The sequence below is a fragment of the Alligator mississippiensis genome, chromosome 4 (genome assembly GCF_030867095.1).
Source record: "Alligator mississippiensis isolate rAllMis1 chromosome 4, rAllMis1, whole genome shotgun sequence".
NCBI lineage: Eukaryota > Metazoa > Chordata > Crocodylia > Alligatoridae > Alligator > Alligator mississippiensis.
In genome coordinates this window covers 33,218,048-33,237,544 of record NC_081827.1, presented here as the reverse complement: position 1 = coordinate 33,237,544, position 19,497 = coordinate 33,218,048, and the positions used below count along the sequence as shown (strand labels likewise).

General features: G+C 43.7%; 1 protein-coding gene across 9 annotated transcripts in view; it reads right to left on the bottom strand.

Moving 5' to 3' along the window:
• Positions 1 to 13,822, bottom strand: part of TAFA5 (TAFA chemokine like family member 5) — a 655,021-nt gene extending 641,199 nt beyond the window's left edge. For 5 of the 9 annotated variants that reach the window (XR_002090210.2, XR_002090211.2, XR_009461534.1 and 2 more), the window contains exon 1: positions 13,412 to 13,791. Coding sequence is in view for 3 of the 9 variants with exons in the window: in XM_059725900.1 (XP_059581883.1) it covers positions 13,412 to 13,523 (112 nt within the window). In the remaining 6 variants the exon portion in view is untranslated. Of the gene's footprint in view, positions 1 to 13,411 lie in introns of all 9 variants that reach the window. The other 4 variants (XR_009461535.1, XR_002090213.2, XM_019487415.2 and 1 more) reach the window with 4 other exon arrangements.
• Positions 13,823 to 19,497: the final 5,675 nt, after the last annotated feature.

Genomic DNA, 19,497 nt, shown 5'->3' with positions numbered 1-19,497 from the left:
TCGTTGATGAATTTTGAATAGGGCTCTGGGAGCAGTTGGTTTGGAGATATTCAGCCCAAAAGTTGGTCCCCAGCATTGATTAACTCAGGCCAGGGCTTCTAGCCCTTGATCAGTGACGTTTAGAGATATTCTGTTTGCTACATCGTCTTCTATTGAGTTCTTCTGTTGGTTGATCTGCAGTTTCCTTAGGTGTGAATTGCTGCCTGCTACCATGTTACACAGTCAATCACTGATTCACTCACTCTTTCAGGGGCCAGCCTGATACAGGGAAGGGCAGTTTGATTCCTGCCCTTGTTAACATTGTTACAATGTATAACTTACTTATGAAACTAAACACATTTAGTTGAAAGTTGAAAGGTGAGGAGTATAAAATATAAGCTACAAAAGTAATGCCATGGCACACAAATAGATAAAAATACCAAAATACAAGGGGAGATACAAAATGCGCGCACACAAATTTCAAAACACAATTCCTTATCTTAAAGTGAAAGAAAGAGGAAGGAAGAAAAGGTAGAAGAGGAAAAACATATCCAAGGAGGGGAGAGCAACTGCAGTCAAGAGGAAAAGGGGCTTTCTGCTACATTAGTAAGGTTTCTTTAAAGTACAACATGCTGTTTAACTTCATTCCATGTCTAATGGCTCATTCCAAAAGATTATTATACAGGCAGATTTAAATAATCTGGTCCTCTTCAGGATGGGTAATAGTTCATCATGTTAGGTACTAAAAGCTTTTCTTAAATTTAAATAAATCCTCTGCATTGCCCTTATCCAGAAGTCTGTCATCTGGTCATAGCATGATAACAAAATTAATCTGACACAGCTATCTACCGATTAACCCATGTTGTATGTCCCATTATCCATTTCCTTCCATATCTTTAACAATTCTTTCCTTTAGCGTATGTTATAAAATATTCCCAACTGCTAAAGTGAATGCACCTGCCATTACCTTGATTATTGTTCTCCCTCTTTCTAAAAACAGGAAATACATTTATTTTCAAGTCATAGGCAATATCCCCAAATTGATAAACTAAATGATGATTCCATACTAACAGAATTGCTATTTCATGTGCTGTTTCCTCCAGTATTCTAGAATGGAGGTTATCAGGGCTCCCAGATTTCATGACAACAAACAGTCTAAATTTCACTATACTTCAGATGTGGTAATTTCTATTATCTCGTCTTCACTCTTCATTGCCATGTGATACACCATCACTATCTTCAATTACCTCTTCATCATTAATGAAGGTAAAGGAAAAGTATTTGGGCCATGGCCAGGTGAACTGTTGTCTCTATGTCATCTTCAGCATCTAGGCGCCTATATATTCCTCCTGGTTTTCCTTTTATTTATGTGATCAGAAAGTTTTTACTATTAGTTTTAATATTCTTCACAAAATCCAGCTCAACCAAGCCTTTGGCCAGTATTACTTTTGTATTCCTTGACCACAGAAAGATACGCATCCTTGGTGATCTGTTCCATTTTCTAGTGCTTGGAGATCCTCTACTTATTCTTAATGGCTTGTTTGGGGTTCTTGTTCACCTATACAGTCTGAAGCCCTTCCCCATCTTTTTTTTCTTCTCCTTCATCTTACTTGGGATACAGTGCCTTAATCCTTCTCTGCTTTTTCCATATCTAAGTTTTTGAACGCTCAAATCCAATCAATCTCCATAACTAATTGCCTTAGTTTTTCAGAATTAAACTTTCTGAAGACTCCTCAGATATTGTATAGGTTCCTGGCCATTTCTAATTCTGAACTTGGTGGTCTGTAACAAACCTACAACTCACTGTCTCCAGGGTTCTCCTTATTATTCCTTCCTAATAAGATTCTCACCTAAACAAATTCAGTTTGGTCTGTGCCATCACATCTCATTTCCCTACAATCTACCATTTCATTGATGCACAATGCTATCCTAACCATCTTTGTTCTTATTTCTGTCCCTTCTAAACATTTTATACCTGTCCCTCTTGGGCAACCTCCTCATTTTTCAGACTAGACGCCTGTTTCACATTTGTTATTGGCATAGGAATTTTACAAAGTTCTCCTATCCATGCTTCATTAAGCATTTTCCCCAACCATCCATAGTTATCCCTGATCCTTCTCAGTAAGTATCTGGTTGTATAATTTATTCTCACGTAAAAATGATTAATGGATTCTTCCATGCTCCCATCAGAATCCTCATCAGCCCCAGTCAATGTCCTGAATCTTTCTTTGTGGCAAACAACATACGCTTCTGTTGTATAGGTATTCCCTTATGACTGACTGCCTGCTTTCCTTAGGACTGAATCACTGATAACATAGACATGGTTTTTTGTGGGTGCTGGCATCTATCTTTGACCTATAACTTTTGCTTGGTCTTCTGTCAGTCAATTGTGTCTTTTGATGGCCCCTGCCGTTTCCATTATCCTTCCTGCGCTGAGGTCACCTTTGGGATTCATTTTTTCTTCTCCTTTTGTCGAACTAGGGAATCTTCTCTTCTTTCATACCATGGCATTGTCAGATCTTGTTTCTCTCTCCTCTTAATCTTTCAATACATTAAACTGATCTTTCAGTTCTAAAACAAACCAAAGAAAGCCTCCCAGCTTCAATATGCTGATAATTTGATTCTATTCTTTTTGGGTTGAGTCAGGGAGCACAAGGGAATCAGTTATGTTGTCTTTATAAAAAAAAAACAAAAACAAAAAAAGCAACAAACCCCAAAGGATTTTCTTTCCCATTACAGGTTTACAGGTATAGGATAACAATTGAAACACCGTTTTTTAAAATCTGAAATTGCCCTCAGTCACATTCTACAGTCATATAAAGCTCTATTAAACAGACCTCAAAATGTCATAATAAAAATATTATCAGGTCTATAGACAAACATTAATGAAATTGAAAAAAGGTAACAAAAATATTGTAGCAACTGTAGTAGTTGTAAACATTTTAAGCCCAATTCTCCACAGACTTTCACCTGGTGCACTTGTTTAGAATGTAGTAAATAAATTCACCAACAGCAAATGTAGGCCTAAAGTGTTATTGCTTATGGGAGCTTTAGCATATGACACCTTAGAAGACTTGAAAGAAGATAAGGTAAAGCCACACTAAATAACAAAAAGATGGAAAGCAGGTTTCAAGAACCTTTAACTTAAAAAATATATATGTTGAGCATTCTTACTGAATGAACATTTAGACTTACACTCACATGCACACACACAAGCACAGTCACCTCCTTCCCAAAATGAATGTTCATGCAGTACTTCTGACTTTAAAACAGCCTCAAATTCACTTGTGCAGAGTGAAAGAGCAGTGGAACACTATTCTGAATGATCTTCAAGTAAACTCTTTCAAGATTAACTCAGAATACTGCACTGGTTTAATTCAGTTATAGATTTTTTTGTAACATTAGCTGGCATGTAAAGCTACTTAAGAATACAGACAAGAGACAGTAATGAATAAAAAGGACTATCCCTTAAAAATGCAACAATGTCAGTTTTCTATCAAGTGTGGCAAGGAAAAAAGTGGTTGTTCAAGGTTTAATACAAAGTACACTTTGTTTCTATAAAATCAACCTGTCAGTACCTTTTGTGGCACTGGAAAATGCTATCGCCATCAAGTGATCTCTTATAACCGCTGAACACATATTTACTGATTTTGGCTAAAAGTAAGATAACAAGAGTGTCAGGATGAGCAGTCATAGCACTTACTACTATTGTAAACACAGATGTTTCCTAGTCTGGTGATTCAGTTCTAGCAAGATAACCATAAAGAATGTATAGCCACTAAGAGCCAAATCCTGCCACACATTACCTTGTGTAACCCCATAGTTTATCTTGCCAAATAGTTCCTACCATCAGTATGGGTTATCATAGGAAGGGGAGAAATATTAAACCTGATAGCTTTGGAATTTAGTAATACTTCAGACACTGTCCTACAGAACAGCACCTTAAACAAACTAAGAAGGACAGTCTAAAGTGATATACTACAAAGTTATTTTCATCTGGTTGGAAAAACACACAGAATAGCAGGCAAGGTACAGATGCATAAGCTTTTGGTAGCCAAAGCTCATTTCATCACAGCTACCTCACTCTACTCAGTAGTTATAATATCAATGACTCACCCTCAGACTGGAAAAATTTATCAAGGAGAACTCCCTTGCTTGTCCATCTTGGATGTGGTACTATTTAATATTTGCATTACTTTTTCAGGTCAGGACTATCTAACTTCTGAGCAGCTGGGGGCAACATGTCGTCTGGGCCACACCTTAGGCTGCACAGACTGCACTAGCACAAGCCACGGGCCCTCCTGGCTGCATGCCACATGGGTGCCCCAGCCTCTCCCTCAGCTCCCCAACTACAGGCTCCCATACTACACAGGGGTCCCAGTTTGTGTTCTGCGCCATGCCACACTGCACGGTCCCTTTGGGTTGGGGCAGGAAGTGGGAGCCAGAGAAGAGGTGGAAATTGGAGACCCTGGCTGCTACACAGATTGAGAATCTGAATTAGCCTAGAGATATACTGCACAAATACAAAGTGGGGGTTACTATTGTGGAAGAAGAAAACCCCAGGCCTTAATTTCTACTGACTTCTTGAGTTAGTGCACTATTTGCTAATGATTGCTTTTTCCCCGCCTATTTCACAATCTGCTCTTTCTCCCACCCTTTTTCCCTTGTTGAGCTGAGTAGACCTATGAGGTCAATAGGTCAAACCACAGTCTATGCCCTCTTGCAACTTTCTGGTTCAAACCAGTTTTTCTTTGACTTGTTATATTTTGTGTCATGTGACCTGAATTGAAACATATAAAAAGGCTTGCTTCAATTGTCTGTTGGGGGGGGGGGGGGGGGGCATGCAGGACTGATAAGAGGAAGTTCTGTCTGTCCAGTGCTCTCCCCAGTAGCTGCTTGTAAATAAAGGTCTCTGACAACTTCATGAGCAAACAATAGAGTGAAGCCTGTTCCTTCCATACTATCTAACCTACAGTTGTTCAGAGAAGGATCTGGATGTTATAGTGGACCATAAACTAAACATGAGTCAACAGGTCATACCACTACAAAATGAAAACACCAGACTGAGGCCATGTTCAGACATGCATTTGTTGCACTCCAAGTGCCACAGCACTTTGACATATTACAAAAATAAAGGGCTATGGGTATTCAGATGTTCAGAGCCCCCTGGCTACAAAGTCATTGCAAAAGCGTGCTCTCCAGCCAGGGGACAATGGGGTGGGGAGCTCATCTCTACCTCCCCAAGGGAGAGAAGCCTATCAGTCTGCTCCACCACTGGTCAGTGAGGTGTATCCTGTCCCACACTGGGAAGAGGGACTGGGCAGGCTGTCAGTGATCAGCAGCAGCTGCTGCAATTAGAGTAGTAGACCCCAGTCCCAGCCATGCTACAGCTGTGCTCCCTGCAGGCGAGCCTAGTCCTGTACTCACTGAGTGATGGATTTAGGAGCTATGGGTTGTCACTGAGCTTGCTGCAGTCACTCTTCCCCAAAAAGGAGCGAAGGAAAGAGCAAAACACTGGGATGCTGGCAAGTAAAAGACCCACTATAGCACTACACGTAACTTCAGAGATCCTCGTACATTTCTAGTGTGCTCTGGCCATTTTTGGAGCACTATAAGGGCACACAGTTTTACAAATGTAATGCCTTCACATGGCCTGCCAGGAATAACCAAAAATATCATATATAAGACACGTGAAATGATCCTTGTACTCTAATCAGCAGTAGTATGGCTTTAGCTCAAGGTAATGATCACAAAATCAGCTTCTCCCATCTTCCCTCCCCTCACGTGTAGAGTTCAGTTAGTCACTATGGGTGTCTATACACATGCTCCAGGGTGGGGGGTGGTTAATTAGACTAAAACACCCACAGTATCTCATGTATTCAGAGTCCCAGATTTCAAAATGGTGGTGAGGGTGCTTTGCTCATCAAAGGAGCTCCCCCACCACCATTTTGAAATGCAGAGCGCCAAATACACGAGATGCTACAGCACGCTAGATTGTTCTGATTAGAACGCTCCAACAGGCTTGATTAATCAAGTCTGCTCTAATGCATCCTAATCAAAATGTGTTGGAGCACATGTAAAAGTGCCTTATAACCCTATATTTTGGTTTTGCAACTATCAATCCTTCCGGATCATGATATATGCATGGGTCATCCAGACCTTCAACACATATGCCTACGCAGGAGTTTTAGAGGAGTGGAGGCTGCTCAGACCTTTCATCCCTGCTTAAGGCCACTGAGACTGAAGCCAAAGGCCAGACAGAGCCCAGGCATTTGGTGCCTCCATGGCTGTAGTTATATAAGTATCAGGGAATTGAACCCAGGTCTCCAGTGTGGCATACCACAATTCTACCACTGAGCTACAGGGGACTCCAATCCTCCATTAGGATGTGTGAAAATAAGAAATAGGTCTAATCCAAACCACTACATTCCTTTGCAAAATGAAATTCTATATTGGATATTATGACCTGAATTTTAGCTGAATGCTCTCTCCAGGATACAGAAAGTATATAGCAGGTGTTTGCTAGTGATGCTACAGAAAAGCTACATTTTGAATAAGGTGAACTGATCTGAACAAGATGTACCCTTGGCCCATTCATAGTCCCCATATTAACCATGTTTAGTATAGGCAAGTCATTGCTAACATCAGTTCAGTCCTGCAGTTGAAGTTGGGATGAACTGAGAATATCTAATTATTATTATTTCTTGCAAACAGTATTTGTACCTCAGTTTCCCTGTTCAATTTTATGTGGCTGCTTACATGAATTCAAAAGCTTAGGTCATGCTGGAGCTAGGAAGTTAACCTAGTCAAGGGAGGAAACAAAGACCAAAAGGTAAGGCAGCTTTGGTCTTGCACATACAAGGCACTTAAAAAAAATAATGGATCTGCTATTTTCCAGCCAAAACCAAGTTAACAGACTTTATTTTGTCAAAAAAGAGCCCAAAAGAGTCTATTACTTTGTAAGTAGGTACTCTGGACTATATGGGGAGGAAAAGACTCCTTTATGAACCTGAGGCTGGTGCCAAGGAAAGGAATCCTGTCCACTTGCTGTTGCCCCATGTTATCAAGTCTGTATAGATATCACAGATGATTTCCAGATGCCGAGAGCACGCTCTGGCACTGCACTCAGGCATGTCATGTCATGAAGCACCTGGCCCCTGGCATGGAATCCAGAACCAATTAGACATTTGTCTTGTGCTGAGTTAAATGTCTTGTAAACAATCCAAATTATCTGCATTTTCAGTAACTAGCCACTGAAGAGTTAACAAATAGGAAACCCTGAAGAAGAAAAGGGTGAGTCTTGAGTCTTGGGTACCTGACTGGGGGCTGTAAGCAGTCACCTTCTTTATTTGGGATCCACAATCAGGAACTCTCTCCTAAAACCAATGACCTAGAACCATTCTTTGGGAGAATGATATACAGCTCACATTTCTTGTAATACATGGCTGTCAGAAGAGGAGCTGTTTTTGGTGCTGACTTTTAATATCTTAGTGCAGGGGTGTCAAACTCATTCAGCACATGGAGCTGGATGAGGGGCACATGGCCAGTCTGTGGGCCACATCAGACCCACAGATTAGCCCTATGTGCTAGATCCAGCCTTCAGGGCTGGTCCAATGTGGGCATGTACATGCTGCTTGCAGCACAGATACCAACCCCAGCCAGCTGCGTGCATCACATGCAGAGTGTGCTGGCCCCAGCCCTGCAGTGGCTCATGAGGCTGATCTAGTTCCCCTCCCCCCTCCCCCAGTCTTGAGCATGTGCTGACTGTACTAGACTAGCTCCACTGACAGGATCCCAATGGGCCCAATCCAGACCAGGCCTGGATCAATGGCACAGGGAAGGTCCCACAAGGGTGCTGCATGTACAGGATGACCATATGTCCCGAATTGGCCAGGACAGTCCCAGATTTCACAGGCTGTCTCAACATCCCTGCTCTTGGAGAAAATTGAAGCAAAAGTCCCTGCCCACACATGCCTGGTTCCTGAGTCAGAAGCTGGGCGCACGTGGCCAGGTGTGGGCCAATCCAGTACTTTTGCTGCTCCCTGGTCCAGACTCTGCTGGGCTGTAAGTGGAGTCACTTGCCCAGTAGAGTGTATAGGGGAAGAAGAAAGTGTGGGTTCATTGCCCAGCCCTACTGTGCTACATGCCACGTAGCAGGAAGTAGATTTTGACAGATTCTGGTTAAAGAAAATCACTGAGCATCTCTGTTCTTGTTTAAAACAGGATATATCTCTACATCTGTCCTGCCCCTCCCCCACTCCAGCTAGACCTTCCAGTTACCTGAATTCAGCAGTGCTTACTTAAGGCATTTGAAGAACTTGTTAAAAGGTCACTAAACAAGTTGGGGGGAGGGGGAGGGAGGGGCAGAGGGAAAGGATTTGAAATACATCATTAAAAATAAGGAAAAACATTGCTCCCCATATCTAGTGTTTAAAATCCATACAGCAGATCATCTGGACAGATTACAAGGTATTTGGTCTCATAACATTCTCAATGTCAGTTTGGTGCTATGTCTGACAGGTGGTATTTTGTAGAGGTCATTAACTTTAAAGTGCTTTTTTTTTTTAAATCAGAGAAGAACTCTCTTAAAAAGGAGCAGCTGTGATGCCATATAAAGAGATGGAATTTTTAATGGCTTGATTTTCTTTTCTAATGTCATGAAAATCATGATCATCTCTTATTTTATGCATAAACTTGACCAAAAACAGGCAGAGTAACATGAGTGGATCTATGCTGCATTTATTTGCTCTTTTGAGTTTGGGAAAGAAATACAAACTTACTAAGTCTTGCAGTAAACAAGATGGTACTATAAATTGATTTTACAGATAAAAACCCACCACCACCAATCCAAGTTATATGAGAGAGGCAGATCTGGATAACAAGAGACTAGTAATGTGAGCTAGGAGACCTTCATTCATAGGTCTGTTATTTGTATCTGACATAGGTCAGTAACAAACTTTTGACAGTTGTTCACTGGTTTCTGCAGTGAGACTTGTTAGTTTCTCCCCAGTACTTAGTGGAGAGATGTTCTGATTACAATTCAAAATAATTGCTGGCAGTCTGAAAATATGCACTAAGAAATGGCCGGGCCAGTGCTTGGATGGTATTCATTTTTTAAGTTAAATTTATTTTCTTTCACGAGTGTCAATTTACACGTTTTTCTTTTTTTAAAAAAGATTCCCATTCAGAAACTAAAACATCCAAGATCCTCTGACCTTCATTTTAGTTCAAAAAGTCATTACTGTTTCTAAGCTGCTACTGGAACTGCTTGTACAACAACACATTTTTTTAAAACATAACATTATAAATACACCTGAAAAGTCTAAAGAAAAAAGATACGGTTCTGTCCCTGAGTGCTGCACATGCAAGTATCATTTACTAACTAATCCATCATTATGATTTAGCTATATTGTGTTCAATAAAAAGAACAATAATGCTTTAACAGGATGTTTCTACTTTTCACTTGTCTTTAGTACGAAATAAATTGTATTTGCATTTACAGTGCAGAGAGTTGCTCCGTTACAGTGAACAGTAACAGTGGTGACTCTGGATTTTTTGTTGCATTAATCATCTCTTTTCCAAACATGCAATTTACAATAGACAAAAAAGTGAACTTTTAACGTTTTGATAGTGTTTTTAATATACATCTATTTTGTCTTTCCTATTATTACTACAATATTTTTTTTTTTAAATCTACTGCACCAAGGAAGGAACATGCCATTTTCATCTTTCTTTTGCTTATGCAATAACACTAGAGAAGTCAAAGAACCTTTGCTGCAGCAACAAAGCTAATACTGAACCATACTTTGTTTAAACACCCATCACTTAAGTATAAAAATCACATCATGTAGAGACACCTCAATATTTACAAGTGATAGAGCTTAAATACATACATCCAGACTTCATTCTGTAGTGCCAAGAACACGTCTCTTTCAGCACATTGCCTTCAAGTCATAGAATGTTCACTCAAATTAATTAATTTTTCTAACCAGAAAAAAAAATCAAGATCCCATCTGTATTTTTTCATTGTCTGTACTCAATATAACCTTATAGTATAGAAGTGTTAATCTTGGACAGTTCACGTCAAATAGTTTTCTCCAGTCTGCTACTTTTCATTAGACAGATTTGGCAAATTTGGAGCTAAGTGCCAGGAACCCTCAACTCCAATAACCTTCAATGGCAGTTGAAGGTACTCATCACCTGGGAGGATAATGCTTTTCATTTTTTTTTAATGTTTATTTATTGTTCCTAACTAAATGAGTTCCTTAGTATTGGTTACAATATAAACAGTCTTACATAAGCACACTATTTTTACCATCTCATGCTTGCCTTACTTTTTCCCCCTATTAAGCACCTACAACCATAACTCAGAACATTTCTCCTCGGGAAGGGAGAATTACAAGAGTTTATCACTATAGCAACTAACCTAATTGGCAAGATGCAGGTCTCTCTTCAACCATAGGATGGAGCCACTATCCCTAAATATAATCTAAACATTTAGGGAAGAAAAAATAGTCAGGTTACCCATGATACTGCTTTAGGAATTAAAAAAAAATAAAAGTCTTATTGACTGTACAAGCATATCTTCAAAGCTCTTCATAAAATATGTGGTAACCTGACAAACTAAAAAGCTTATCAGTTATCTTACACTAACACTTATCAGTTGCTCCTACTTAAAAAAAAAAGAGAGATGACTGTCCTAAAGATAAAAATACATTTCTAGCAATAAAAATCCTCAACTACTGCGAGAAAAACAACATTCATACAATTATGTTGTGAATATACTTTGTTATTCTGAACAGACTGAAAAGGCAAATGAGCAATGCAGGCAGAACAATTTACATTTGCATTTATATGTTTTTACAATAATATAAAAACTTCTGGCTGCATTGGAACTGCACCTTCAGGGTACAATTAATATATACATCAATACAATTAGCAATATAAATAGTTCTTTGCTATTCTGAGAAAATAAATATTGTTCTTATTAAAGCTATTTCTAGCAAAACTGTGTGCACATATTTGTGTAATATTCCTTAGCTGAAGCCAGAAGAGAAAGAAAATGTGAACGAATAGATTACAGCACAGTAAGGTTTTTTTAAAATTGAGGGGAGGGGGGACACCCACCATAAAACACACCACGTAAACACTACTAGAACTTGGCAAGTCTTTTTATGCTTTTCTGAGGGGAAAAATGAAAAAGGGAAAGAGACTTTCCCATTTAATAAGCAGAGTAACATAGGAGAAAGTAATGACTAAATCTTTATCAATTTTTAAAGATTTAGCATAGATATTTTAAAGGAAAAGAGTGTGTTACACTGTTTCTAGTATTCCTGAGCATCCTTTTTTCAGGCAGGAACGTTAACAGTTCCTCAAGCACTAGAGCAGTCACATACACTGTAAACGATACTTCATAGACATTTGAAATTGCACCTTCAGTCATTAAATCAGGGAAACACAATATAAACAGTGGAGTGATTTGACACAGCATATTTTAGGCTGCCTGGATATGTTCAACACTACACAGCATGAAAAATACACAACATGTTTGAATAAATAACACTATGTAGTATAAACCTGGCTGGCAAAATTAGAGATGTTCATTTAAATGCACCAAGAGATTATCTTCACATATCAGCTAGCATTTGCATTGTTTAACATTAGTAAGCAATGCTGAAAATAAAAAACTGAACAAGTAGTAAACAACAGAACTGAAAACAGAAACTCCTCCCCTCTACCCAATCAGACAAAAAAAATTCAATCTTTTCTCATCAATACATGTGACTGCTACAAGAGCTGCTGGGGCTTACTGTTACCCTGTTACTAGGCACTGTAAAAGAAGTCTTATCTAGCAAGCTTGTAACTCTCTAGAGACCTGCACTTTAAAAGGAATTTGTATGGCAGCTAATGCAGATTTAATAAAATAAGATCCAACTGAATTCTCTTTACACTTAACTAATCACCCTCTAATATGCATTTATTGATTATCAGATCACTTAATTCCCAGTGTATTAAAACAAAATCTGTTAAATCTCAATAAGTTGTTTAAGGTACCTGTAATGTTTATGAGAGCAAACCGAATACTGATTCATGTACAAATTAGCCCTGATTAAAAGGAAAGTAAGTGTGTTTTGCATGTTTTTTTAACAAGCCATTACATTCAGAAGGTATAGGATTATAGCCAATGCTTACAAAAAATCCACCTTATGATTTAGAAGCCACTGTCACCCCTAAAGCAGGGTGAATGAAGGTTGTTTGTACACATGTAAAGTAGTGCATTAAAGGCTCTTTTAGTTATCTGCAATCTCATTCCTGAGGAAACTAAGGAATGGGAAATGTCATAAGGTTAGAGAGAACAGAACAGAGGGTTGGGAAATGCTATAAGCAAGCTTTTTAAAACCAGAATCCATTTCCTTTTCATCATAACCTACACCCATTGTAGCCCAACATGACAAGCTTTGTGCAGAGTCTGTACATCAAAGTGAATGAAAGGAAGAGTCGCATCCCATAAATTACTGATCCCAGACAATTCAAGTGATGAATCCTTGGGGAAAACAGCCTAGATTCACTTTTGGCATTTCAAGTCATGTGGGTACTCCTGAATGCACTGCATAAGGTCATCATATAGAAACTATTTCCTAGCTCTGCTGCTGAACAGCTCAGTCTCCGACTGGTGACAATTTTGACTTTCTGCAAAGGAGATGGTTATACGATACAGTGCTCTCAAGAACCTTAGCTTTTCCAGCAGCCAAATCAGGCCATGTTCTCACTGTTAAAACCTGATAATCATCTGGGCAAAAAAATAAATAAATAAAAACAAGAAAAACAATAATAATCTGCAACACTACTCACAATCTCAGTTTCTATCAATACTGGACACCCCAGTTGGAGGCACTTACATTTCAGTAAGTGAATTTTGTCAAGTCTGAAACAAACCAATCTGAGAGTCAAGGGCTGGTCTACCAGACAGCTGTAAAAGCAATGGCGTGTCTGTAATATGCTGCTGAGGTCATGCTAGGGAAATTCTGGGGTTTGTTCCAATGCAGTTTCTCAGGCAGAAACTCACACAGGAGCCGGTTGATATTAAGACATCTGTCACTGCACTAAGTATCTGCTCCCTCAAGGAACCGACCCAACACAAGCCAAGCAGCTCCTCTTCCCAAAGTATGGACGGAAGCAGGCAAAAGTTGGTGGCACTGAACAAATCAGCCGAGTGCCAACCGCTGCCGGCGCCGGGGGGGAAGAAGCCAAGTTTGCTCCGCGACCATGACACTGCCCAGGTGGGACGCAGCCCTGGAGGAGCTCGGGGATGCCCTCGGGGCTAGGGGCGAGCAGGGGCAGCCCCAGGGAGACGGAGGGCACCCGCCTGCTCCCCAGCACCACGACACCTGGCAGGGACTGCGGTGCGGGCTCACCCACCCCGGGGACTTACTGCAGTAGGCGATGAGGAGGCTGGCCAGGATCATGACGGCCCAGAAAGTTGAGGACATGCTCGGCAAGGCGTTGGCATCTTTCCTCCGGCTTCTCCTGGGAGAAGGAGCCATTGAAGCCACTTGCCCGGGCGAGCTGGAGAGCGAGAGGCGCGAGGGCGGCGGCAGCTTCAGCAGCAGGCGGCTCCCGCGGGCCCCGGCCGCCGCGCTCCACGTGTAATCCCAGGGAGCCGCGCCATCCTCCCGGCTCAGCGCCCTTCCGCGCCGGGCAGCCTCCTCCCGCGGCCCCCGCGCCGCCGCCGCCCGGCCCGAGCCGGCATCGCGCCCCCCCGCCACCCCCTGCGCTGCGGCCGCTCCGCCTGCGGGAGACCGGGGGCAGCGGAGGGAGGAGCCGGCACCCGGCGCCCGCGGGACGCTCGGCGGCACCTTCCAGCTGCGGCGGCAGCGGCCGGAGACGAGCAGGAGCGGGAGGAGGAGCAGGAGCGGCCGCGGGAGGCGGTGGCAGCCGGGCACGCCCACAGGTGAAGCGGCGACACGCGCCGCCCGCGCCCGCACCCGCACCCGCACCCTGCTCCGGGCACCGCCCGCCTCGTGCCCGGCCCGACGGGCATGGGCCAGAGGGGCGGCCGCCCGGGGCGCTCGCAGAAAAGGGACCCGAAAATGCTCATTATTTGTGCCCGATTATCCTTATTATCAGGATCTCTGACGATGCTAAAAGTTCGCCCGGGGCCGCCAGGAGTGTAGGTGCGGCGCTGCCCGCGGCCGAGGGACCTGCCGGGGCTGGGGGCCGTTGGCTCAAAAAGGCGAACACAGCGTTGGGGGTTGTTAAAGGAATGATGGACAAAAAAAGTCCCCCTCATCAATCCCTGGTGCCAGTGGGGAGGTGGAGGCGGTGCACGGGCACCCCCTGGCAGGCTGTGCTCCCTGCTTAGACAACGGGCAGGGGACAGGCACGAGCACCGGTGTCCCCCCCCAGCCCCAGCCGGGGAGCAAGAGCGGGAGCGCTGGATGTAGGCCTCGGCCACTCCCCGGATGGTAAGTTTTGCCACACGGGACCCCCCTCCCCAGTTGCATACTGGGCGCTGTGGGACACATGCCCCCCCTCACTAAGGTGGCACCAGTCGCCCGTGCCTGGTGGCTCCATGCTGTGAATACAGGGCCCAGTTCTGGCCCCCCCCGCCTCAGAAAGGATACAGAAGTACTAGGGAAGGTCCAGGGAGCCTGCAGGGAGGACTGGGGCCTCGGACGGGCTTCCACATGCAGAGAGACAGAAGACCTGTTCAGTTCCCAAAACAGCTGCCTGGGGGCGTGAGCAGCACATGGGAAGGAATGACAAAATCGATGGCGATGCGTAGGGGATGCACATGCACCCCCTGAGAGTGCTGGTGCACCCCCTGTCAGGCTGCACTCTCTGGTTAGGCAATGGGCAGGTGTCCACATTTTGGTCACTGCGATTGGCCACAGGGGACCCCCCCACAGTCACTGACTGGTGTCAGGGGGGCATGTACCCCTCCCCCCCTGATTCAAGAGGCACCAGTTACCCATGGACACAATACTGAGTGGTGATGAGAAAGTCCATAGGGCTTTCTTATTTACTCCCTCTTGCCACACAAGAACTAGGGGTCACCAAATGAAACGAGTAGGTAAGAAGTTTTAAACTGACAAAAGAAAGCTCTTTTTCATGCAGCCCGTCACTCAAGTGTGGAACTCATTGCCACCAGACGTTGTGGCAGTTCAGCCAAATTAAAAAAAAAGGGATTGGACAAATTCTTGGAGGAAAGGGACATCAGTAGCTATAGAGTATGGGAATTAGGGACACAGCCTCTGCAGCAGAACTTCCTAGACCTTAAATGCTGGAGGCTGCAAGTGAGAGAGGAACGGTGGGGAAAAAACCCTGGTCATACTCTGTTCTCCTTCTCTTTCAGCATGCACCCTTTGTCACTACGACACAGGATAGTGGGCAAAATGAACCCATGGGTTGACCCAGAAGATGGCAGTTCTTATGTTCTAAATAGCTTGGGACAACTAAACAGGGACAGGAAATACCAAGTGCTCCAAGAGGGGCTAGGGGGGGCACTGAACAGAGAACACCAGCCAGCCCCTGGGCTAGGGACAGAAGTTACGTATAAAACAGTTTAAGTAATCAGAAACTGGTTTAAACCTGTAACAGAACAGAAGTTCAGTGCACATAAACCAGTTTCAAAATGGCTGAAGCTGGTTTAAGATAAACCTGGTTGAATGTAGTATCAGACTTAACTGATCTGGATCAAACTGGTTTATGGAACTTCTGTCCCAGATCCCTTCCTGGTTCAAGTTAAATCAGAGTCTCCCAGCATGCTTTCCAGCCATGAGCTGGGCTGTGCTGTCCGTTCCAACATTGAAGGATTGGTGGTGACAGTGGGGTGCAGGGGACTGCCCCTCCTAGGCAAATCCTGGCTGGGGCTGGGCATAGGCCGCGGAACAAGGTGGGCCACCTGGGCCATGGCTCGACCAACTTTTAGCGTGTTAATTTAGTTAGCTATGCACTTAAAATAATAGTTAAACAGTTTCAGCCAGAATGACAATTGCATATTTGTGGGTTATATAAATTAACATGCTAAAAGTTGGTCAGGCCATGGCCCACCCCATTCTGCAGCCTATGGGTCTGGGGCCAGGGAGGGGAGGTTAAAACCCTCTTCCTCTGGTTAACTCCCCCTTCCCCTGAGTACAGAGCTACCCTGCCCTGCTAAACTGACTAAATGTTATTGCTGTTTGTGACTGTGGACTACAAATCCCAGAGGCACCTGGAAGCAGGAAGAGGAAGTGATGAGCAACCCCGCAGAGTCCTGCTGTTGCAATTCTGAACAACAAATCCCAGAGACCTCAGGGGCAGCAGGAAGAGGAAATAAATGCACAGCCAATGCTGGCTATCTGCCAGAGAGCCATGCTCCAGCACCCCTTAACTTCTGGCCTGAGCCACTATAGGCATGTGGTTACATATCCTGAATCAAAAGTGAATGTCTGTCCAGTTGTTTCTCAGTTTCATCTCTTCAGCTTAGACTAACCTGCAAAGACTGAACCAATTCAGCCTTGGGTTTTTTGACTGTCAATATTTAGCTCTGCTGTTTCTGGAACCAGTCCAAGAAGGCAGTTGACACTCTGTAGACACTGTCCAGTGAAACTCTGACCAACAACATGTGCAAATGAGAAACAGGGAGATGGCCCCACAGTTACCATGGGTCCTCCTGACCAGAGCCTCTATTCTGGTCAGATAGCTGGCTAGCTTAGCCAGGGTCAGGAGGTCTCAGGACTTGGTGGAGCTGTGTACAGGGAGTGTGAAAACAAAAAGATGCATAGAGTAGTGCAGCCAGAACCTCAGCAAGAGATTCTCAAAGTTGTGAAGGAGCTGCAGCCTGGTACACTCGAGATAGGTGTACACCAGGGCTTCATTCTGCTGACAGAAGGGGCAGGTGCCAGCAGCATCTGGAGCAACAGCAGGAGAGACACTCATTTAAGGGCCTAAGGTGCCTGTTGATGAATATGCAGAGCAGCCCCATCATCAACAATGAGACTAAATTTTGTTCCTTATTCCCATTCCTTATTCATGGTTCCAAGCTCCTTTTCCAAAGTTATTTTTAACACAACTAAAGGTTGTCAGCAATGAGTTAAACATTCTAAAGGGTTAGACATTTAATCAAAAATGGATTTTTGCTAATAAAAATGTAATATTATATCACCTATCAAGTATATTGCACTGAATATAAAGAGCTGACTTTGGGCTGAGATTATCCAACAAACTCTGCTTCAGGTCACCCCAAACAGCCTGTCCCTGCCAGCAGGGGACTCTTCTGAAGAAGCCTAGGCAGAATGCTGCCTGATCCAAAGCTCAATTTTTGCATGCCATCCAATTGGCAGTGCCCCAGGCCTGCATGCTATGAAAAGGAACTGGGAACCAGGAATAGGAAACCAACTTCAGCCTCATTCATCATGACAAGTAAAACTCTCTTTGGGAGCTTTACTTACCATGGAGTGCTCTTCTACTACACCTGTCTTCCTGCCCCATGATTCTCCATGTAAGCTAAATTTACTTCTCATCTAAACACAGCAGGGAGCATATAGTGCCAGAAAGGCTAGACTAGGTAGGCAAAGTTACACATAACTCTTAGACTGTATTAAATCTGCAGAATGTTAAGTGCTGTTAGAATGTGTTGTGAGGAGTCACATATTAAGAGTTAATACTGTTTCTTGCCTGCACAGCTCTGACTTAACTACTAGAGGGCTGGCAATCACAGGTGTGGCCAGGTGTTGAGACACCTCTGCTCTATCCCTGTTCTGAGTAGGGGAGGGTGGCTGAGAGCAGCGCCTATTAGGATGCTGGTGCACTGCAAATAGCTCGTTTTATCTCCAGGGAAGCAGACTGAAGTTATCCTAACAAACGCTAGGTAGCAAAGCCCAGTGGTAATTCTCTCTTCAAGTAGTGTAACTTTTGGAGGCTCAGAAAGCACTTTGCACAAGGTAACAAACTTTCATGTGTAGATATTGGTATTTTATATGCCTTTAGTATGGTTTAAGTGTAGCATGCAACTTCACTCTTGGATAGGCAGAGCCATCACAATAATGCCACTGTGAGATCACTTACCACTACTCTCATCCTTATGTCAGGGCTTTTTAAGTCAAAAGCTCAGTTTCAACAAAGTAAGAAGAATGTCCCTGTAAGTTCCCCTGATCCATGCTTGCCTTTTCCTGGCTCTGGAATACATAGTTTTAGTTGTAGGCCATATTATAACTCAGCTGAAAGAAATACACTTTCTTTCATAGGTGTCTATTATCCACGGAAAGGCAACTTGCAGACACAATGGACAGTTTCTGTGACAGGAAACATGTCACCCTTGATGGAGTGACATTTCAATGTGATAAATGCTGCCTGACTTAGGATTCACATGGATTGCAGAGGCTTTTTGATCAAACTAAATATTTAAAAGGGACCTGGCAGATGAGTTTTTCCAGGTGACAGTTCTCCAGCAGAGCCCCTAGTGCACAATTAAAAAAATAAAAATAAAACTCTGTGGCTCTGAGGAGAGAGTAGAATCAGGATTGACCAGGAAAGGGAGCTGGTTATGGCAGGATCTCTTGTTTATATTAAAATAAAGGAATATGCACAGCTCTGCCCCCAAACAAGCCTTGCTTTATTTCCTCTTCCCTCACTTTAAATACCTTAAAACCCAGTTATTGTAAACGGGGAGCTATATTATTTTCAAGAAAGGATTGCCAAAGAAACTTTCATACATATACATAAAAGTCTATTCCAGGTAAGTACATAACTTTTTTTTCAGTCGTAGAGTTATAGACTCATAGAAAATTAGGGTTAGAAGGGACCTCAGGAGGTCATCCAGTCCAACCCCCTGCTCAAGGCAGGACCAACTATATCAGAGGTGGGCAAAGTCTGGCCAGCAGGCCAGATCCGGCCAGCAGTGGACTCCATTTCCTAGCATCCCCTGCCCACATGGCTGGGGCTGGTTTCTGTACAGAACCCAGCAGCAGCTGCTCTGTGATGGGGGAGGGCAGGGTTTCCATGGAGACCAGCCCCAGCAATGCTGGCAGGCAGCAGTGGCACCAGCCTCTTCCTGGTGGGGGTGGGGGTGAGCTGTGCTGTGAGCAGAAGCAGGATGGGTGCAGCTGCCATCGCCTCTGCAGAGCAGGCAGTGGCACTGGGAGGGGTGGCTAAGGGGGCTACAGGGAATTTTTGGGTGGCTATAGCTCCATCTTACAGTGGTAACAGTATGGTCCAGAAACAGCATGGTCCAGAGCCAGGGCAGAACCACGATCTGCAGCCTGTATGCTCTGGGCAGGAATGTGCAGGCAGTGGATCGCAGCTCTGCTTCAGTCCAGACCATGCTGTCACAGCTGCAAGGAGCTGGGGCACAGCCATGATCCACTGCCTGCATATCCCTGCCCAGAGCAAGGAGACTGCAGATCACAGCTCTGCCCTGGCTCTGGACCATGCTGGCACTTCCACAAGATCCAAGCTGGGCTCTGGAGCAAGCTCCCTGTGCGCTCTGCACCCTGCCTGCACTGCTGGGTCTGGTCTCCATGGAAAATCTGGCCTTGT